Source organism: Telopea speciosissima, chromosome 4 (assembly GCF_018873765.1).
Source record: "Telopea speciosissima isolate NSW1024214 ecotype Mountain lineage chromosome 4, Tspe_v1, whole genome shotgun sequence".
Taxonomy (NCBI): Eukaryota; Viridiplantae; Streptophyta; class Magnoliopsida; order Proteales; family Proteaceae; genus Telopea; species Telopea speciosissima.
In genome coordinates, this window is record NC_057919.1 from 27,690,648 (window position 1) to 27,714,221 (window position 23,574).

The 23,574-nt window shown below is 39.1% G+C and overlaps 1 protein-coding gene and 1 long non-coding RNA gene across 2 annotated transcripts; one reads left to right on the forward strand and one right to left on the reverse strand.

The window, feature by feature from the left end:
* Nucleotides 1-11,882: 11,882 nt before the first annotated feature.
* LOC122660070 lies at nucleotides 11,883-22,622 on the reverse strand. Its single transcript, XR_006332610.1, has 2 exons — nucleotides 22,498-22,622; nucleotides 11,883-11,933 (listed from the first exon to the last, which is right to left on the reverse strand). It is a non-coding gene; the product is annotated as an uncharacterized LOC122660070 (long non-coding RNA).
* LOC122660069 (tetraspanin-8-like) lies at nucleotides 21,062-23,143 on the forward strand. Its single transcript, XM_043855245.1, has 2 exons — nucleotides 21,062-21,721; nucleotides 22,631-23,143. Exons 1-2 carry the CDS (start codon nucleotides 21,215-21,217, stop codon nucleotides 22,934-22,936), a joined length of 813 nt encoding a protein of 270 aa, XP_043711180.1. The 5' UTR covers nucleotides 21,062-21,214; the 3' UTR covers nucleotides 22,937-23,143.
* Nucleotides 23,144-23,574: the final 431 nt, after the last annotated feature.

Consider the following 23,574-nt stretch of genomic DNA (forward strand, 5'->3'; position numbering starts at 1 on the left):
TCAATTAGTAATGCTTAGATCAATGCTTTTGATCTAATCTTCATAAAGTTTTAATTTAACAAACTCTGTCATATGATAGAAAAATCATTTAATGTGAAAATAACTTCTCACACTATTCGTACGAAAAGTATTATGGGAAAATTACATGATTATCTACTTTTGGGTTTTCATTTACAAAACTGTCCACCTTATGTTTGAGTTAACAAAAATAGATAAAAACAAGTTTAGTTTTACAAAACTAGACAAAATAGTGACTCTCCTTCCTTCCTTGGCAGTTCTTCTTTGAAAATATCTCTTTTTTTTTTTTTTTTTTTTTTTTTTTTCCCCTCTGGTACTTGGGGTAGCAGAGAATGGCAGTGGCTGGGACAAGGGTAGAGTTGCAGGAAACGGAGGATGCTTGGGCTAGAAGGCAATGACAGGGGGTAAAAATGTCTAAAAACGTAAGTGTGGGAGGGACAGCTACTATTTTGTCCAGTTTTGTAAACTTATAAATGAAAACCCAAAAGTGGCTAATCATGTAATTTTCCCAAGTATTATTGATGGGATCCCCACCTAACCCACGAGGATGGACTTGCACTAGCCCATCAAATGGTTGTAGGTAAGCTAAAAGATCAGATCAAAATTTTCGCAATTGTAATTTATTTTTTAAGTTGCCTTTTAAGCAGTATCCTATTCATTAAGTATTTTTTCTGTGTGTTTACGACTTTGAGTGTGCAGTTTTTCAAATCCTAGCATGGTTTAAGGTATCAATATCGTATCATCGTATCGGTTTTGTAAGTGATCGAAACCGTATTGATGATACGGTACAGACAAGAGGTAAAATTATATTAAAAAAAAAAACCCATTTTTATAGGATGTTGAATCAAGGGCATATTTGTTTGATATAACTAATCCATACCAATACCAATACCATATCAGTTTCCAGATTGACCGTGTTATATATACTCAAATATAACCACCCAATGACGTTGTATCACGTCATCAGATCGTTGCAATTTATTAATGACCAAAGGTTCAACGAATCACGTTCATACCCACTCCAATGAGGAGTCCATTCATAAGAACGGCACGGCATGCTACACAAGTGTGAGTCAATCCATCCTAAACCCAATTCCTATCAAACAGAGAAAACAGGGATCACTCTCCAAAAGAGATTCTATCACTAATTCTCCTACCATGAATAGAAAACTAACAGATTGGGATTCTCCACCATCGTCTCTATTCACCATGAACATTATATATATACTCAGGTATCATCCCTTACAAAATCATTTTCACTATTATTAACTGTTTTTAAGAAAGATTTGACTTAAACATCGGAGAGTCATTTGTCGAAGCGAACCGACTCTCTTGTGCTCATTCTATTCTTTTGTGTAGATCACGACGCTAAGAGATAGTGTGATGATTTCTTGACATAACATATCGATACCCATTCCAATTCCGTGCACTAAAATCAAGATTCCTAGAGATAACAATACGCAAAGAGAGAAGACAACAACAAAAGTCAAGCCATGTGAACTTTTTGTTTTTTAAGCTGTAATAAACCACAAGGAGAGAGTCTAAAACGACATTGAAGACCTAGGAGATTCGAATACTAGGAAGAGGTGTTTGAGGAAATGAAAAAGTTATCCTTTTCCTTGGGTCAAATAGAACATTCATTAGTTGTTTAGGCATACTTGGAACTTTAGATGGAAGAAGAGATGCCCATAACGCATCACCTTCACCATTAACAAATAATTTGTAAGCCCCACCACTGGCACTAACTAGTTGATATGCAAATAAGCCTATGCTTTCCCTTACCCATAATGGCGTGTTAGGAGATGCCCCGACCCTAATAGTTCTCTATTTGGATCTTCTGTTGCTGGTGGGAGTCGTGCGATTGGCGTGTGGTTTCACATAGGCAGGGGCGAAATGACCACCCATGCACCCACTGTCCATGCACCCTGCTCGATTGGGATCCACGCCCTGCTTGTATGAGACCGCACGGCTGCCCAACAACAGAGGAACACAATCCAATAGTTGTGGGCCTTGTGGCCATGCTATATGGCAAATCGGATGGGTATTAAGTATGAGCTCGGCTTAGGTTCACGTACGAGAACCATCTCTTACACCCCTGAAGAGCTGACTAGATCAGTTCGGCTCAAGGACCTACTAGAATATTTTCGTACGTGAACTTGAGGAATTTTTATCATCTCCAATTCGCTGCCCGCTCCAATTCCCTCCAATTCCTCATATAGGAGTAGAAATGACCACCCTACCCCACCTTGGGCAATGTGTTCGGGCAGGGGGTAGGGTGGTCATTTCCACTCCTATGTGAGGAATTGGAGGGAATTGGAGCGGGCAGAAATTGGAGGTGATAACGATTCGAACTTGAGCCGGCCTCATTAACTATTAAGAGGATAACAAAGCCAGAGATGAGGGAAAACTTACGTACCCTTTGAATCAACTGTATCCAAATGATTGACAACGGCTAGTTTTGATCTGAATCGATTGATTCACTGATCTAATTCCCAATTTTCGAAACGGTTGTCATATATCTATCACATTGGTCAAATTAATTTTAAATTTGAAATAATTTTTTTAAAAAAATGATTAAAATAATGTTTAGAATTTCATAAAATTAGAAGAATAATGTTTCAATTCATTGTAACGAGATCTAATTACTGAAACTTCACTGATCGATTTGGTAGCTCTGAGGTTTCCTATAACATGAATTCACCCACATTGGCATATGGCAAGTGCGGACTTTTTCTATTTACAAAAAAAATCATGTATAGGGTATGATAAACATTAACACTGCGATTAAATAAATTTGAAAAGTAGGGTTTTGAGTGCTTGGAACCATAATTAGTAAAAACAGGAACGATAAAAAACGGAAACAGATGGTACAAGTTATAAATGGTGCAAAACTTGAACAGTACAATAAAGAAACAATTAAAAAAAATAGAAAACAATAAAAAATGGAAACGGGTGGTAAGGGTTTTAAATGCATAGATTTCAAAAAAGAAAGCAATAACATCTTACATTAATGCATGTATATTCCACAACCCATTACAAGTTCCAAGACATATTATCTAATTTCATCTAAAATCAATTCCAAATTCATATACTGTCCTAAAAAAAATTACAAGTCTAAAGTCTTGTTGAGTAATGTGGCTTGACTATGGTGTTGTTCATTGTTATCAGTACAACAAACACATTCCGGAAGTGATGCATGTTCAGTTGGAGTTGGGAGTCATCACTTTAAAAACCATTTTCAGTAGATGCATTAATTTTGTAATTCAATTTCAATGTTCATGCATTGAGTTGAAGGAGATATCATGAAAAATATAGTCCTTCGAGTAAGCTTTATATTGGTGAAAAAATAAAGTCGATCCAAATTTGGGAGAAAGAGATAAGTAAGCCACAAATTAGGTCCATGTACATGGACCGACCTTGGGACCTAACCTATGCCCATACGGAATCCAGGAGGCCCACAAAGGAGCTGTGGATTTCATGTGGGTACAGATCAAGTCCCAATGTCGGTCCACGTACGTGGCCCTGATCCAAGCTCTATGTTCAATAAGTCCAATATCTTAAAAAAACACCGAAAAAAAAAGATGAAATGATGATCGTTTGCCTTTTTTCCCCATATTGTTGGAAAACAAACGGCAAAATACGTTTAAAATAGTAAAAAATAGAAACGCTGTTTAACTACGTTTCAAACATATTTCAGCTAACTATGGGTGGGACTGGTGAGTTGATACGAATTTTTATCTCATATCAAATCAAATTATCATCTAGTGTTCCATTGCATCTTTTATTAAAAAAATCTAACGTCTAGTTTTATTTTATCCAGAATAAAAAATATAAAAAAAAAATTAAAAAAATCTAACATTCCATTTTATTTTATAAAAATTGGAGTGTGTACCTTGTTCCATTCCATAAAAGACGGTGTTGACTGCCCTATTGATGCTACCGTGCAAGCTCTCATTGACGAGTTCGGTTCCTCTGGACGTACCAACAGATGAACTTACTTACATGTGAGAGCCAACCACCTGTCTTATTTTTGCTATTTACAAGGGAAGGAGGGGTGTTTATGAAAGTAAAATTGAAATGTGATTGACTCTTACCTATCCATTCACCCGTTGGTCAGATGATCCATTCTCAACCCCCACGAGTGCACAGGAGCCACGCTCCCCTGCGAAGAACTATTGCCCCTAAAACCAAGCTAACGTCCCATCTATAAAGATAGAACTTTGCAATTGTCACATCACCCCTGCATTATTCATCAAACACTAACACTACGTATCACCCCATTGCATGATTACTTAAAAAGCTATATTATATCTTTGTCTTTTTAGGGGAAAGGATTGCCAGGCTAGCACACCACCCACTTACGGCAAATTAAAACTGCCTATCTTGTCACTAAAAAAACCAAAAATAGAGGAAAAACTGTGTATCTCTATGTTTCTCCTTTTGGAATGATTCTCAATGTCCCGTCCCTCCTATACGATGCCCAGTCCTACGTCCTAATTGGGGATCCGGCTCCTCTTTAGGGAGCCCAACCCCCACAGAATACCCGGGGGTATTCAAGAGTTCGGTTATATCGCACATATCTTGATATGTATGCAATTAATCATCGGGATGTGTGCAGTACAGTCCAACGATTGGATGCCTCTTGGGCACTCCTTGGGCGCTGGGCTCCTGAAGAGGAGCCAATTGGCATTGCCCTTTTCAATCGGAAAAAAAAAAAAATTTGTATTACCAATTGAGAATTCTATATTAAAATCTTGCTTTGATTTTTTAAGTGTTTGGGAAGAAATATGCACGATTACATGAATCTCATTGAAGCTTTGTCAATAAGCGAGTTGGGTATTTTGACGGTCACATGTTCCCATCCAAAGAATTTATATGTGATCATGCACAAAACCTTTGGCCTAAGTGTTTTTCAAAAAATATAGGCAAATTTTTCTACATCAGCTGACTATGAGTTTTGATCTCAGCAGACAAGGTCAATGGACCCTTACATCTATTTCATTCATCAAATTTTAATCCAAAATGAATATATTATATAATGACCTATTATATGATATAAGAATTTATAGAAAATTATAAAAAATACAAACTCATTAGTAAAATTTTTGTTTTATATACATATTTTTTCAATGGGCTTTCTTTCCCATCACTATGTCTAGTGAAGTATAATGTTTCACTATCCATGGGTTAGTCCATGTAATAGAGGACAAGGTATCCATCTCATTGTTACAATTTCAGCTTAAGATGAATAGAGGAAGTAGGTAAAATTACAAAAGATGATATTTTGTATTTTATATTTGATGGCATTTTGGTAATTTTACTGTAACTTCGAATAAGAGCTTGGGCAACTTTCTTTGCTTACTTTGGACTAAAATTAGGCCATTGAGATGTATGGGGCCCTCTATTACATGGATTAAACCATGTAATGTCAAACGACAAATAGTGAATTGTTATACTTCACTACGCATAGTGACACCTAGAAAGACCCACACCTTTTATATTCAAAGGAAAGTATTCAAAATCTAAACAACAACAAATCTTGGGTAGGAGATCCCAAAGATGGTTTTTGACGCAGTAGGAAGTATAGAGGCTAGATCTCGTTCTAGTGCTTACGACCTTCGAATCCTCAAAGTAACAAAAACCCTAATTCCAATTGGAAAGAAGAGTAAAGAAAGAAATTGGATTATAAACTTTAAGTTATGTTATTTCGTTTAAAACGACCCTTATATAAGGAGGCCAGACTACAGAGGGAAGAGGAATCCTAAATAAATAAAGAAACAAACTCATATAGAAAAAAAAAAATAGGAAACTAACATTTTCAAATCGCATGCAAAACTTCAGAGGCCCAACACACCGTTTAAACGTGTGAATTCAACCCTGGAAATTTTGGTCCAACTAATGCATATATTTTATACCCTGTAAAGTGTTGGCTGGCATTTTTGAAAAGATATTATGGCTTTTGTAATTCCATTCGAGTCAAAAGTTACGACTCTCGGAAGTTGTGTTGCCAAATTAGTACGTTTGACCTGATTAGGTGGACTTCTGCCGATCCAACTGATCCAGAAATTCTTTAGAAATCTTCTCTACATCAACTTCTTATCTACTTAGCATAGAAATTTGCTTCTTGACAAGTATACCAGTGTTGAACCATAGTTGGAAAACTGGGTTTTGAATGGGGCGAGTCACCCGAGTCAAGTCAAAATTTTGAAAAACCTAGTCAAGTGTCATGTAGACTAGATCAGGGTAAAAAATGACGAGACTGGGTCATAAATGGCCCGAGTCAAATAAGACTCGGTATTTTTACCTGAGTCATGACAAAATCGGCGAGTTTAGTCATTTAAAAAAAATCATAAAACCAGTTCACTTAGAAACGAAGTTAACTAAATAATAAATCCATAATCTAAAACAATAAGAAAGCCTCAACTCCTTGATTCCCTTCTCTTTTTCAATGGTATGAGCTCAAAATGCATTGATATGTGATCACTTGATTTTTTTATTTTTTTTGTTTTTCCTATATTTTTCTGTATTTTTATGATTTTTTACTAATTTATACATATTTATTACATTATAAAATAAAAAAAATGTGATTCGTCTTGACCGGGTTTGATAAGGTCGAGTCACCAGGTTTTTCTAGAAGACGAGTCGAGTCAGAAAACCTGATTTTCCAACAATGAGTTGAACTTGCCAGTTTCAATTGTACATAGACACTTGATTTTCTAGGGTTTTCTCACATAGCATTATTTGTTGTAGGTTCCTTAAATGAGTATAAATTTTGTGATTCGTTGTTGTACCTACCTATTAGTAACTAATTATTTGGAATGTTGCTAGCATCTCTTATATTTTAGTTTACATTTGGGAAAAAGATCTCTGTCCGGGTGTGGCCTACACCAGCACTCCCATGAGTCTATCTCTCTCTTCCCCATATGAAAGACACCTCTACCCCCCTTGTTTTGAGGAGGAGAGAGATAGACACATGGGAGTGCTGGCGTAGGCTACACTCTCGGACAGATTACTGCTTCCCTTTACATTTATAGACACTCCAGCCAGATTTGGTATGGTTTTTATTTCAATTTCAGATGAATTTCATGAAATAGACAACAAATAGATTTTTGGTCAAGAATTTGGAATTGTTTTAGTTGCATCAATTTGAAATATATCAAGAATAAGAAATTCAATTGGTAGTTCAATCTCTAAGAATAAATTCTTTATATCCTGGGGGTGGTGAAACCATCAGGAGAAGAAGGTTGATGTTTTATTTTTACGTGAAATTACTATTTTGGAGTTGGCCATCAAATTTAACCATGTGCTCTTCAAAGAGCAAAAGTGAAATCAATTTCTGAAATAGAAATCACCCTATGAAATTGAAATAGAAATCATACCAAATTAGGCCTCACTTTCTCATTCAATATTATTTATACCATTTCAAGTGAATCATCACTTACACAGTTACACCTTTGAATTATTTGTTAATTTGCTCAATGGTAATTCTTTGTTTAGCTGTGTTGATTGAATGCCTTGTGCCTGACCTGCAGAGGCATCTTTTACACATAGATCTAGAAAGCCACTGAGAGATGAGAGGCCAATCAATCGGGGACTCAATCGAAAGGGCCGACCAGGCCAAGGATGTTAGATTTAAAATATATTTAATATATATTTTATTTTATTCTTTAAGTTTCAAAATATTTTGATTGCTTTGCTATGGTGTGGGACCCATGTGATCAAAGAAGTAATGGTTGAATTCCAAAGGTTATAACATCCTATGGGTACCCTAAAGTCTATTCATGGTCACTATCATGAGTGGGAAGGTGGGTCAAGGTTATTGAAAGAGATTAATTTCTCAATTCATGACCATAGGTGATGTCTCTCCCTTTATGAGGTATTAAGACCTTTATGGTCCTTAGTAGAGGATGGCCCTTTACGGGGTTTTAAGGCCTTTATGGTCTTAGTGGAGAATGAATGAATTTTAAGGTCATTCATGACCCTTAGTGGGGAATGGCCATGAATTTGGAATTAACCTCCAATTCATGTCCATATTCATATCCATAAATCTCATTCTTCAATTTGGTCATAAGTGGATGGTTATTCTTGGGAATTCCAAAGGAGTGCAAGGATTGATCTTGAGCCTATATAAACCCAACCAGTTGCATTGTAAGATACATCTTTGGATACATGTTCATGCCCATACTTAGCAATCACTAAGAGTATTATTCTCTCTCTCTCTCTCTCTTTTCTTCTAAGTATGTTAGAGGGTTGCTGTGTTGAAGCTCTTGGCTTCTTCAAGGGACTAGAAGGACTGCTTCATCTTCTAGTTGGAGGTTGTTTTATCTTGGGGTAGTTGTGCAGAAAATTCCTTGGCAGTAGGAAGCATCAATTACCTTAAAGGCAGTACCACAAGTGTGACTCAACCTCAAGCTTGTTCAAATTATTGCGGGTGTGGTTCTACATCAAATTCAAGTTTTAGTCTTCTCATTTCAGGCCAAGGTCAAGTCTAGTTTCTGCTGCTCAATCTATTGTATTACAATTTGTGTTGTTTCAATTATTTGTAAGGAGTTGTAATACAATTACCCAACAAAGGAACCCGTCACAGAGTTGGAAGACCTTGGAATGAAAGAGAAAACAAGAAACAAAAGAAATCTGCAACTGAAGAACATCATAGCCAATGCTATTGATCTCCAGATCGAAACACTTGGCGCCAATTTGGTTGATGAAGGCAAGGCAGTCCGACTCAATCATGATATGAGTAAACCGAGTAAACTAGCTCGAAACGCGATTGCTGCAGCATATATAGCCGAGTCGCATCTCAAACCAACTGAGAAAGCTGAAAGAAGATGCCCCATCTAATTTCTAATTGCAACTCCAATACCTCCTTTTTTTGTAGCTTTTACCCAAGCAGCATCGCAATTGACTTTAACAAAGGGAGCCGAAGGAGGGATATCTCCATCTAGGAGGAGAAATATGTTGCCCAATATGAGGACCATTCAAGGATTTTGGCTGCACTGAAGTAGCTGAACTAAATTCCTGAAAAGCCGAATCAGCCATTTTAATAATCGTCTCTGGAGTCCAATGCTGGTTCCTGAAACTGAGTTCACTACGAGCCCGCCAAATGTACCACATTATGAAGCATGCCAAAGAGAAGCAGTCTTGAGCCAATTTTTTATTCTCTGTGAAGATGGGGTCCCAACTTTTAAACCAATCACTCATTTTAGGAGAGTTGGAGGAAGGAACCATGTGGGAGAGGGGCGAGCCGAATCAGACAGCTCTAGCAAAGGGGCAAGAGATAAAGATATGACCCACGGATTTAGTAACATTACCACATCTTTGGCATAAAGGGGAAATTGGGATGTTCCTAACCGCAAATCCTTCATCGGCAGCAATGCCATCAAAACAACATTTCCACATAAAAATCTTGATTTTGGGCAAGGTTTTTGCATTCCAAATTCTCTTCCAAAAAATCTCAGTCGTTGAATAGTAATTCTTACGAGAAACATTTGATGAGGATGAACAGTTGAGCAAGTTTACCTCCTTTTTGTTTTTCAGCAAATGGCACATGGATCAAACAGAGAATCTTCCAGATTTTGAACCTCCCCACACCAATTTATCCTCATGAGGGTAGAGATTGAGATTGATTTTCAAAATAGCCCGCTTATCCACTGGGAGAAAATAAGCATCTAACAAATCCACCTTCCAAAATATTGAATGAGTGTCGATAAGATCTGCAACGAATTCAATAGGATAGTCATCCGGCTTCTGGGAAAAGACTTTGAAAATCTGAGAAGATGGAATCCAATTATCATTCCAAATCGAGATACGATCACCCTTGCCAACCAACCAAAGAAGACCGAGAGAAAGAGAATCTCTACCTTTAAGCAAACTCCGCCATCCCCACGATGGTTGGTGACCCAAATTAGCATTAAGAAATTCAGTTTCAAGAAAATAAATATGTTAGAATTATATATGGAATATAATTCCATATTACGTATTATGGACTAATATTAAATAACTTGAACCTCAAACTAATTATGGTATTGGTCTAATTAAGAGGGTCATTGAGTTATATTAGGAATCCTATGTGGACTGGCTTTAGTGTGGGCAGATAGATTCCTATTGGGACTGTGATGAGTCAGACCCTATAGGAATTATTATATAAGGAGAACTAGGTCTCCCCCTTTACCCATCACTACTAATTATTCTCAATTGATATTGAGGAGTGCATTCTAGTAAGAGAGGGAGATATTCAGTGTTCATCATCCCTATGCATACGGTATTCTCATCAAGCCAGTTACTTTGGGAATAAAGGGGGAGCACCTAGATTTGTGGTCTTTATTTTTCGCTGCGATCATCGTCATCCTGGATGCGAAACAAGGTTGGTGGTTCTATCCCTGTTTTCTATTATTTAATTGGTTGTGTTCTTGAACGCCCTATGGAGATCCTGGCTTTTGGGATTTTGTCCTTATTCGGATCGATTTAATCTAACAAAATACTCTTCATTTTCTTGGCCCACAGAGAATCCTGTGAAGAGAGCAAACACCGACCATTTTTTGCAAGAAGGGCTTGACTGTGGAGGATGGGATCTCTGAAACCTAGGCCTCCTGTTTGTTTTGAGTTGCACATTCTATCCCAAACACTCAATGCAATTTATGATTATCCGATTCACTATCCCAAAAGAAATTGGAGGAGGCTTTCTTGATATCCTCAAGAATGGATTTGGGAAGTTTGAAGAAAAGCCCGCATAATTAGCCATAGGGAGGGTAACAGATTTTAAAAGAACTTCCTTGCTTGCCACTGAAAGAAGAGATTTTTCCACCCTTGAAGCTTGGAGAACGTTCTGTCCTTGATGTCTTGGAAGAGTAATTTTTTGAAAATCCCAAACTCCGAAGGAAGACAAAGATACTAGCGATTGTTAATTAAATACATCCAAGATGACACATTTCTCTAATCAGTGTTTGTTTGGCGAAAGAGTTTAATGAGGATTTGGGTAGATAATATCAACTGATACTCTAGTTAGATTCTAAGTATGAGACCATTTAGTTCAAATTCATGTAGGGAAGGAAGGAATTCTAACCTCGATAGTAGTGTGCTCTAATCTCTAGTCAAGGGTGTGAATTGGTTTGGTTTCGGTTTTTGGGTTTGGTTCAAAATACAACATGTGAAAACTAAAATTAAATTAAATAAGAGCCTATATTCCAAAACGTTGTTTTGATTCGGTTCACTATTCGATTTTGACTGGTTTGTATTTAGTTTGGGACTTATTTTAGATCTTTGGACGAACATTTTACATCTTCAACAACAAAAAACCCTTTATTTGTTAAACTCATAGTCCACCGAACTTCAAACGTTAAAAAAGAATACAACTTTTCATCCACATTGACTAAAACATTTAAAAAGAATATGAATTATTAGCTTTGAAAAATGGTAATTTGGTTTGACACGTAAATGAAACAAAATTGGAAAAAGATTCTACATTTAAAAAAAAATTAGACTGCTTTGTTTTAGTTCACATTGACTAAAACATTTAAAAAAAATATGAATTATTAGGTTTGAAAATTGGTTTGACGGGTAAACGAAACTAAACTGGAAAATGATTCTACATTTAAAAAAAAAAAATCAGACCGTTTTGTTTTAGTTCGGTGCATTTTTAAATGGTCGATTTTAGTTTCCGGTTTCAGTTCTAAATTAACACCCTTAAGTTTAATAGTGATTTGTCAATAGCGAATCTATTATATGACAGGGACAGGGATAGAGCTGCGACTCTTGGTAGGCGGCAGGATACTAGTGCACTTTAGTTTCGATTACCATTCATTTGCAATACTTAACTGTAACAACTGCTGTGACAACCCGTCAAGCTTTATATTTGATATAAAAACTCATTCAATAAGATATTTTATTTGCTTTGTTGGAGACGCCTCTCATTCATTCTATTAGTTATAGGTTTCGTATTCCCGATCGGATCGGGCAGAACGGGCTCTGGGGAACTATCCGTCTGCTCTCGACCCGAACTTCAAAATTAAAAAGGAAAGTCAAAGGACGAAGTTGAGTCCCAGGGCATATGAATTGGTAGAGGGTGGGGGCTCCCTTCTATAGAGATCGATGGCCCAGTATGCCACCACTGGGATTAGCATTTCTAAAACATATGTTGAGGAGCGGAGCCCACCCGAGTTCGTTTTCTATCGCCATTGGCTGGCCGCTGGGGAAACATAGCCTGGCGCCCTCTCCGGAAACAGGGGTGGGTGTCCAACAAGCACTTGCTATAGAGGGGGCCCACAAGCACCCGGCCTGCCCCTTCTTCTTTAGTAAAGCCGACCTCTTTTTCATCAATGCTGATGCAGTGCGCACGTAGATAAGGAAAGCAAAATCCCAGTGGGTTTGCTTCATTTGTTTCCATGTAAATGGGTGAAAAAAAGAAATAGTTTCCACAAAATAGGACAATATAAAAAATTACATTGAACAGTAAGAAAAAAAAATATCATAAGCACAGAGAACTTTACAATGAAACAAACGAGACCTAATGACTATTGTATTTGTCAATCCTTCTCTGGTGTGATCAATTTATTCAAAATTTTTTTGTTTTTTTGGTAAAGAGAAATTTAATTCAGAAAAAAGGCAAAATCGAAGAATCTAAATTACATAATTCAAGAAGCTAAGGAGTGGATGTAGGCCAATCTGTCTTGCATGCAAGAGACAACGCTTTCTGGACTAGGGAGTCTGCTATATTGTTTAGCTCCCTAGATAAAGGCAAAAATTGACACTCTTCAAATAAGGAAGCCAACCATCTAAATGATCTAATAGCTAAGATGACTGAGGATACTGAATAAGGTGGAGGTCTTGCTTGGGGTGTTAACAATGAGATGAGATCTTTACAATCTAATTTGACTTAAATTTTGTCTAGACACTCGGATATGGCAATAAAGGAAGGCCGAACGGACAACAATGACTTCTCCCATGGGAGGAGATTGGAGTTTGGAAGGTTCTGACCTGCTAGCTTGGGGTTGCCTCTAGATAATCTCTGATTATAAAGGCATCATTTTATTCAATTACAAGTAGATCTAATGCTAGAACTTTTTCACAATGACAAACTATATAAGCTCTTAATAATGACAAACTAAAGAACATGGTACACGATAAGTTAGGGTTTCTTTTTTCTTTAACTTTTTGGAAAAACCTAGCGCCGCACTGAACTTCACCTTCCATATCGCCGACGCACTTGTGGTCTCTCTTTCACAATGTAGCTGCTTGTCCGCCTTGTGGCGTGATCGTCTCCACCCCAATGGCGTGAAGATTGTTTGTTTTCTTTTTTTCTTTCATTTCCTCTTTCCTCCCTTGGCCTTCAATCTCCCCAATATGGCCACCGTCTTCATGATCTGTAGCTTTGAATTCGACAACGGCGGGTTCCTCCAAAAGATATGCGTCACTTTCATCGTAGTTATCGCCGATCTTTGTTATCACGGCCACTTCGCATCTTTCCGTTTTATGGAAACAGCCAGAACCTTCATCGACAAGGTCTGTATATTAGGTTAGTTGTAATTCAATTGTATTTCATTCCTTGAATATTCTATGTACAATAGGGTATATATAAACTCTTACAATAAATGGAAGGTGATCAATGGTGGGGATAAGGTTACCATACAGGGCTAGATTCATATCAGTGACATATGGAGGATTACCAATTATGTCTCTTGAGAGATATCACATGTGATAAATGAGCCATGCACGGTTATGGAAGGCTGGTGAGGTTGGTGCCATGGCTGTCCAGGATTGGAGTTACCAAAACTGGAGGATCACAATCTGTTGATGCAATCTTGGATATATTACATGTGATCATTGTAGAAAGGATTCTCTACTATCCAATACACCCCCTCAAGGTGGAGGTCCGATGGGTCGGATCTTCAGCTTGTCACGAAGAAATGTAAATCAGTTTGAGCTTAGGCCTTTCGTCATAATATCTGCGCCCTGATTAGAAGTAGAGATGAAGCGTACTTGGAGTTCCTTTTTGGCGACCTTGTCGCGAACAAAGTGAAAGTCAATTTCAACATATTTTGTACACGCATGAAATACCAGATTTGCGGACAGATATGTGGTTCCAATGTTGTCGCACCATAGCACTGGTGGTTGAGTGAGGGGAATACCCAATTCCCCAAATAGTGATTGCAACCATGTGAGTTTGGCAGAAGCATCGACCAATGCCTTGTATTTCGATTCAGTGGATGAACAAGCCACAGTCTTTTGCTTCTTGGAGGTCCATGAAATGAGGTTTGGGCCCATATAAATGGCATACCCACCTGTGGATTTACGATCAGTATCATCACCCGCCCAATCGGCATCAGTAAAAGCCTAAAGATCTTGTGAGCTGGAGTGGGTAATAGAGAGCCCATAGTACTTGGTGTGTTGGAGATACCTTAATATGCGCTTGACCATGGACCAGTGATCATCACTTGGAGCATGCATGTACTGACAGACACGATTCACGGAGTAAGTAATATCCAGACGCATCAATGTAGCATATTGTAACGCTTCAATAATGGACCTGTATTTTGTGGGATCACTGAACAAGGCACCCCTTGTGGAGGATGCTTTGACTGAGGTGGCTATGGGAGTGAGAACCGGTTTGCAATCACTCATCCTAGCCTTTTGGAGAAGATCATTGATGTATTTGGTTTGAGAGAGAATAACCCCAGTGTTTGTATAAATAGCTTCAACACCCAAAAAGAAGCTTAATCGGCCCAAATCAGTGATGGAGAAGTTAGATGCGAGGCCATCGAATAGTCTAGTAACATGAGATGGGTCATTACTGGTGACCAAGATGTCATCCACATAAACAAGGACATAAGTAATCACCAACCCCTGTTTATAAATGAATAATGATGTGTCTGTCTAAGATGGGGTGAAGCCGGAGGAGATCAAGAACTGAGATAACCGTTGAAGCTAGGCACGCGGTGCTTGCTTAAGCCCATATAAGGACTTATGAAGTCGACAGACATGATTAGGCCGAGATTGGTCTTCAAACCCCTGTGGTTGTGTCATATATACTTCTTCATCAAGGATGCCATGAAGGAAGGCATTTTTTATGTCTAGTTGGCGAACTGACCATCCATTGGAGATGGCAAAGGAAAGAACTGTCCGAATGGTTGTGGGTTTGATGATAGGACTGAATGTCTCATCATAATCAACCCCATGTTGTTGATGGAAACCCTTGGCGACCAATCTCGCCTTGTAACGCTCGAGAGAGCCATCTACTTTTCGCTTAATCCTGTATATCCACTTACAACCAATCAAATTCATGTTAGGAGTGCGTGCAACAAGTGACCACGTGTTATTACGTAATAAGGCATTAAATTCCTCGGACATGGCAGACCGCCAGTTTGGGTCACGACTGGCCTGGGTGTAGGTGGTGGGTTCAGCTGGAATAGAGGGTGATAAACTGGCTTGAAGTGAGGAGGGTTGAGGTTCGGTGAGGGCATAAATGTATGTTAATAGTCGGGTACGATGTGGGGGGTTGGTGGGTGGTGTAGTTGTTGGGGAGAGACTGGGAGCCGTGGGTGGGGTGGTGAAGTTGGAACCAGTGGTGGGCATTAATGGTGGGGTTGTGGAGGTAGCGGATGGGGGATTAATCGGGTTTGGGGGTAAAGGGGCAGGTTGTAATGGGAAAGATACCCATGGGGTGTGGAATGGTGTTGGATTTTGTGGAGGGCATTGGGGTTGGGTGTTGCAAAAAAGAAAAACATTCTCATCAAATTGCACATGGCGGGCAATGCAAATCCTATGGGTCTCAATGTTCAAGCATCGATAGCCAGAGTGAGGTGGGCTATAGCCCAAGAAAACACATGGAGCGGAGCGAAATTCCATTTTGTGATTGTTGTATGGGCGGAGGAACGGAAAACACAGACAACCAAATGTTTTTAAGAATGAGTGGTCCTGAGGGCGGTTGAATAGGATTTCAAGGGGTGACTTATCATTAGTAACTGTGGAGGGCATCCTATTAATGAGGTATACAGTAGTTTCAAAGGCATAATCCCAATATGCTTGTGGAACAGAGCCGTGAGCAAGCAAGGTGAGGCTTGTTTTAGCAATGTGATGGTTGCGGCATTCGACCGCACCTTGTTGCTCATGGGTATAAGGACATGAAAGCCAGTGTTGAATGCCAAGAGAGAAAAAGAAGGGGGCAAGAGGACGATACTCACCCCCCCCCCAATCGGTTTGAATTGATTTTATTTTGCATGACAATTGATGTTCCACAAGTAATTGAAATTATTTAAAAATTGAGAAAACATCCGATTTGGCCTTGAGTAGAAAAAATCAAACAAACTTGCTATAATCGTCCACAAATAACACAAAATAACGATGTCCTAAAGTAGAGAGTGTGGGGGATGGACCCCATACATCACTAAAAATTAATTGTAAAGGAGAAGTGCTTCTAGAATGAGTTTCCTGTAAAGGAAGATGGCAGGACTTGCCCAATTGGCAGGCTGGGCACAAATATGGTGATTTTGGAATCTTGGTGTCACGCATAATAAGCTGTAGAACCTGGTCATGTGGGTGACCCAAACGATGATGCCAAAGAGCGTAGGACGATTGAACAACAAACCTAGAAGAAGGAAACAACAATGTAGAAGACTGTATGGAGTAGAGACCATTTTTACTCAGCCCCGAAAGAAGAATGCGCTTGGACTTCCGATCCTTCACACAGAAATAAGATGCATGAAATTCAAAAAATACATCATTATCACGTGCGAATTTTTGAACTGAAAGTAATGAGTTTGTAAGACTTGGGACATGTAACACATTAGATAAAGAGAGAGAATGGGAAGGGGATGAAATAAAGGACTGACCAATATGTGAGATGGATAGGAATTTACCATTACCAACCATGAGTTCATTGTTACCTATGTAGGGCTCATAGGAAGAGAATGCCTGAAGATCCGGTGTAACATGATGACTAGCCCCTATGTCGACTATCCAGTGAGGAGGGAAGGATGGGTTATTGGGTGGGTTATAAGATTGAGTTGTATAATGGGCGTGAGGGGTGGGTGGTTGAGTGGATGGGGAAGGGTAATAAGTGGTAGGGGTGTGATTCGGGCGGGGGTATGACTGGTTATGGGTTGGGGTGGGTAGGAGGGGTTTGGAATTCTATCCTTGATTTTGATTCTTGTAATAGCACGTGTCAGCTTGGTGATTTGTGTAGTTGCAAATTGTGCATGAACTATGAGCGAAAGAATTGGACCGGCCAAACCCACATGGCCTTGTGGGGGGACTACGACCACCAACACCAACACGTCCACGCCCCAGTGAGGTGCCACGGCCAATAGATGAAGGCTGTTGGCCACGGCTTTGTTAAGCAATGTTAGCCGACGCAGTGGCAGCCGGATCAATGATGGCTTGTCGAGAAGCCTGTAGATGTTCATGACTTAGAAGAAGACTCATTAATTCCGAATAGGGAATGGGATTAGGATGCCCCATTAGTGTGGGAACCATAACTTGAAAATCTGAGCGTAGAACTCTAAAAATGTGAATGTTGAAGTCGGTCGGGGGCAAAGGTTTGCCTGCTGCGACAAGCTCATCAGATAGTGCCTTAGCACGTTGAAGAAATTGGGTGATAGTTTCATCAGGTTTTTGATAAAGATTCTACAGGGCCACATTGAGAGACAAGAGGCATGTGGTGGAGGCTGAACTGTAGGCATTATGGAGGGCATCCCACAAATCTTTGCTTGTTTCATAGCCAACCGCAAGAGGGATGGCTTCTTCAAAAAGAGAGGAAATTAGTATGCTCATTATTGCTGCATCTTGTTCCATCAAAGTCTCCACAAGAGCAGAGTCAGAAGGACAAGGTTTAGTACCATTAACATAGCCATAATATCTGTGGCCTTTGAAAAATGGTAGTACTTGAGTCTTCCAATACACATAGTTGCGAGAAGTGAGCTTGAGAGAAAGAACATGATGAATACTAGAAGATGGAGTGAGAGGGGAGGTGGTCTTGTCGGTGGTGGAATCACCCATGATGATAAGTGAAGCTTATGGTGGTGGAGCAAGCAAGGGACGAATTTTAAGGGTGGAGGAGGGATCGAATTTTTTGAGTGCTCAATGGAACATTTGGCTCATGATACCATAGTAGATTAGTTGTAATTCAATCGTATTTCATTCCTTGAATATTCTATGTACAATAGGGTATATATAAACTCTTACAATAAATGGAAGGTGATCAATGGTGGGGATGAGGTTGCCATACAAGGCTGGATTCATATCAGTGACATACGGAGGATTACCAATTATGTCTCTTGAGAGATATCACATGTGATAAATGAGCCATGCACGGTTATGGAAGGTTGGTGAGGTTGGTGCCATGGGTGTTCAGGATTGGAGTTACCAAAACAGGAGGATCACAATCTGTTGATGCAATCTTGGATATATGACATGTGCTCAATGGAGAAAGGATTCTCTACTATCCAATGGAAGAAAAGATTCTCTACTGTTCAATACTGTAGATGTGCTCAGCACCATCATAACACAACCGAAGGCTTGAACCTACAACACTAGAACCATCGTCGATCCAGCGGCAGATTTACTGTCGTTGCTCGGAGTTCTGCTCCGCTGCTCCGTCATCACCGGGAGAGGTCTGAAGTTGCGGTTCTTGTATTGGTGAAAGCATCTTCAACATTTGCGAGGTTACTTATGTGGCGGACTTCACCCATTGTGCGAATCAGCCGAAGGTCGGCGTCCTTCTCTACATCTCCACTGTGCAATCTTGCTGTACAGACCTACTTTGGATACTCGATGGAACTCATCAGCTGTCCATCCATACTCATTGGTTTGGTCCTAACATCCATGGCACTTTGCCTAAAGCTCTACTTCATGACGAGCTATGTTGCCTTTGTCGGTGCTGGAGATGATAGAGTTGCCCAGAGTTTTCCTTGGTCAAACCCACCTACACTATGGGTTGCATGTGCAGTACAGGTGGCAAAGGGCCAAAAAGTTATGTGGAGACCGGAATGTTTTTCGACACATTTCTACTTAGTGTTGTCTGCAATATTCGGGCAGTTTGGTGTTGGATTGTGCGGCATGTACGGGGTCCCCTCTGTTGGCATGTATGTGCTTCCACTCATGCTCAATTTTAGCTATGTCTACAACTTTTTATCTAGGGAAGTGGTTATGTCCCATCCCCTAGTCTGGATGACTCAGTCAATGACATATGCGACCGGGTCAATTTCCACTCCTTGGTTTTAGATACTGTATATCCATACCTTGTGTTTATCATGCTACCTATCTTTTTTATGTATTTTGTTTTCCTTTGTTGTGTGTTGGGCGTGTATGAATGAATAGCCCTCTTTCTACCAAAAAAAAAAAAATAATGACAAACTATAACTTCTTAATAGTTCATCTAGGGAATAATATTAAGTTTTTTAATTTTTGATGGAAAAAGTATAATATTAAGTCTCCTCCAAACTCAAAGCACCAAGGCGAAAAGGAGAAAGAAATGGGCAACATTAATGGCATGCATCATGATGCCATTTTAAGAATTTTCCTTCCCACTTTCTTAGTGCATCATCATTATCACATGACAAAGAAAACTTCCTTATAGCAAAAAAATAAAAACTAGAAATTCAAATGTGTGTATGAAAGAGAAAAACATATTATTATTATTACTTTCTTTTTTTATGAAGGAGAAGCATCTTAGGATAAAGGCTCCCTGAGCCTGAGGGGTACATTGCCTCCTCTGATGTAGAATGTAGTATTATATTTGCTCATATTAATATTTTGGGAGAGGGTTCCCCATACTTGCCTGAGTGCAGTTTTGGGTGAGTAAAAAAATCCTCTTTGAAATCTAACAAAAGGAATAGGAATTTTTTGACATATCTTTCCCTCAAATGAATAGTGATATCTGAGGGGGTGTGCAATATCATTTTTGAACTCACATTGTATAAAATCTTTTTCCTAATATTTTTAACAAGAGAGAAACAATGAATTAAAAAAAAAGGCAAGAGATTGCTAAATGGTCGTGTAGCTCTAGCACTAGTGTGGGGGCCAATGAGAGGGATTGATTAGGATGAATTTTCGATTTCACTGGAATTGAACTGTCTTTTCGCGAACTATTGTGTTTGGGGCCTTAGGCACAAGAACCACGGGATCGATTAATATTCTTTTTTCCTTTAAAAAGACGAGGAGAAAAGTTTTCTATGGAAGAGTGACTTGTCCACGCCTAGACACAAAGGGGGCGAATTGGCTGCCCCACCCTCCATGAAAAGCAGAAATTCCACCCCCAATATGCCAGCTTGCGCACTCTCATTGCCTTATGCACCTGCACAGAGACCAGACTCCCCACAGGAGCTTCGACCAAAAAATAATGTATGGAGGTGTAATGTACCCTACTTACTCAGAGATCCCTCTCTCAAACATCTTATTACAAATCCTAAGCTGGATGGATGTTGGAGGCGTATGGGTCAACAAATTGACCAATTTTGACAGTTTGATGGATAAGTCAGACTTCCTTGATGTTTGAGTTTCCTTTTAACCAATCATATAACACCAAAATTTACTAAGGAGTATACAAAAGATATTTCGCGTGGCTCTCTTTGACTTATGTACCGATTACACCGAGTCACCAACTCACCAACTCACCCCGGAACCATAAATCTATCCAAATCGTACACGCGGCGACGCAACCCTGAAACTGCAACACCGCGTATTTGCCCCTTAAGATATTTCAGAGCCAAAATCGACACGTGTTCCATGCATGGTGTCTTAATGTGGGACCCACTAGTGAGCCTCACCAGATATGAAAACTAACATAACATCAACAGTCAACACGGAGCAGTCCGTGTGCTTGATCGATCATCTGCATCTCTGCCACGTGTACACGTTGCACTCCATCGTGTATTCGTGTTCCAGTCTTCTACCGGATAATATGCAAGACAATTCTCTAACCACCGGGTACTAACCGCTACTTTCTTCAATTTTAATTCAAATTTCAAATTAGAAACCGTCAAAACTGAAAGACAAACCAAACACTCCCTTAAAAGAAAACTAGTTAAATAAGCAAGAACTCAAGAAGAAGAACACAAGAACCTTCTCTGAAACCGCCCTCTTCTTCTGAGAAGTGAGAACTGAAATCCCACCACAATATATAAATACTCAGAGCGGCCATTGATTTTCTCCATCAATTTCTTTTATTTCTCTGTAATCGAGTCGGTAAAGGGTTGAAAGAGTGAAAATGTTTCGTCTGAGTAACAATCTTGTTGGGATCTTAAATTTCATAACCTTCCTTCTCTCGATTCCGATCTTAGGAGCAGGGATATGGCTGAGCACCAAGGCGGATACGATTTGTGAGAAGTTTTTAGAAAAGCCCGTCATAGCTTTAGGCGTTTTTCTTATGGTTGTCTCTCTTGCGGGACTCATCGGTGCTTGTTGCCGTGTTCAATGGCTTCTCTGGGTTTATCTTCTTGTGATGTTTGTTCTCATTGTTCTTCTCTTCGGTTTAACTATCTTCGCTTTCGTTGTGACTAACAAGGGTGCTGGGGAGGCTGTTTCTGGTAAAGGGTATAAGGAGTATAAGTTGGGAGACTATTCCAATTGGTTGCAGAATAGGGTTAACAACACCAAGAACTGGAACAACATCAAGAGTTGCTTGATGGACAGCAAGGTTTGCCAGACTCTTGCTAACCAGACTGGGAATGAGAACGTACAGCAGTTCTATAAAACGAACTTGTCTCCAATTCAGGTATAAAATAGTTACTCGTTACCCAATTTGTCTCATTTTGGAGTTCCGAAGGGTTTTGTTTCAGTAATTTCCTCTATTTCTTCACTCTTTGGTTAGTTTTTTTTGCCATAATTTCTCTCTTTCTTAGTACATAGAAGAGCGTCTTCTTTTGGGGTTAGGGGCTCTTCTTGATTTATTTTTTGGTCAGTCTTTTGTCTTTGAGACGTGAAATATGGTTTTTTCTACTTGATAATGGTTCTGGATTTTTGAAGTTTTTCTCTACTGTTGTTTGCAGTTTTTCTAGAGTAATGCTTTCTCTAGGGAAAGAAAATCTCTGAAATTTGTTGTAATTTTTCGGGATATATGGGAATTTAGTGATTCTGATTTTCTAAACTGGATCTGCTTAGATCAAGGGCCCTGTTTTTTTCTTCTTCTTTTGATTATCCATAAACTTCTGTCAAAATTAGCGTACGTTGGGTTCTGGTTTGCCTTAGGATTCTTTGATGGAGCGTCTCTCTTTCTATTGCAACCACAGCAGTCATTGTACTATGAAATTGAATTTCTGAAATTTTTTGTCGAAGTTCAATTTTGGGTTCTTTTGATTTTCTTTTTGTTCCCCCCCCCCCCTCCCCCCGTGTAGCCTCATCTGTATTCCACAAGAATTGGAATGTATGGTGGGTATTGGGTTTTCTTCTCACACTTTGTCTTCATTTCTGAAAAAAATTGGGGTTTCAGTTTTTTCTACTTTCTGATTGATTGATTGATTGATTGATTGATTGATTGATTGATTGAGCAACACTTGAGGTCTATAATTTTTAGAAGAATTCCTCTAGGGTTTTCATTTGTTCTGAAATTATCTTCATTTGAACTCAATTGTTACTGAACGTTCTAATCTTTCCTTTGGTTCTTCCTTTTTCATGTGATCTGCAGTCTGGTTGCTGTAAGCCCCCAACCTCATGTAATTTCACCTACGTTACCCCAATTGAATGGACCAAAACAGACACCACAAGCTCCACTGACTCTGACTGCACAGCTTGGAACAACACTGATCTCTGCTACAACTGCCAATCTTGCAAGGCTGGAGTGCTACAAAACATCAAGAGTGATTGGAAGAAGGTAGCCATTGTCAACATCATCTTCCTCGTCTTCCTGATCATAGTCTACTCCATTGGTTGCTGTGCATTCAGGAACAACAGGAGGGAGAATGGTTATTCCGGATGGAAGGGTCACCCATAGAATCTCTATCTGATTGGGTTACTTTGTTGTAGAGAATGGGAGAGATAGAGAACTTATATTTCTAATTTCTTTCCTTGACTCTGTTTTCCATTTGATTTCTAGTAGATAGTTAGATGGACATACTTGTGTTTCTTGTATAGCTTTGTTTGTTGGTATTTCATTTTATGTAATCTATTTGCCTCGTTTATGCATATCTGTTCCTACTTTTTCAACCTGTGGTTGTGGTTTTTTGGATGAGATTTTGGACCTATTCAGTGGGAGTTGATAGAAAGCTCCCATGAAACTTCTTTTGTGTTTTGCTTTGTGTATTTGTTTTTAAATTTCTTCACTTGAATTCAATTGTTAATGCAAAAGTTCTCTAATCTTTGGACCACTTGGTTCAAAGATCCTATATAGCGGCCAGAGAGAGAAAGAGAGAGACGCAATTGAAGTAAGAAAAAAGGTTATAGAAAAGACGCAATTGTTACTTGAGTTGGGTTAATCTATCTTAAGAAAGGTACTTAAGATATTTTGGGTCAACTAATCGAGCCCACTCTGTCAAATCTTCTCGTAGTTTGGATCAACAAATTAATTAACCCACGCAATCTCACTCCAGAGGCTTTCGTTTTCTAATTTCCTACGCATCTCTTACCATATAA

What these genes read in the sequence shown, in the direction of transcription:
- LOC122660069 (XM_043855245.1), top strand. Translation starts at nt 21,215, where the DNA reads ATGTTTCGTCTGAGTAACAATCTTGTTGGGATCTTAAATTTCATAACC. An exon ending in CGAACTTGTCTCCAATTCAG is followed by an intron (nt 21,722 to 22,630) that starts GTATAAAATAGT and finishes TGTGATCTGCAG; the next exon opens with TCTGGTTGCTGTAAGCCCCC.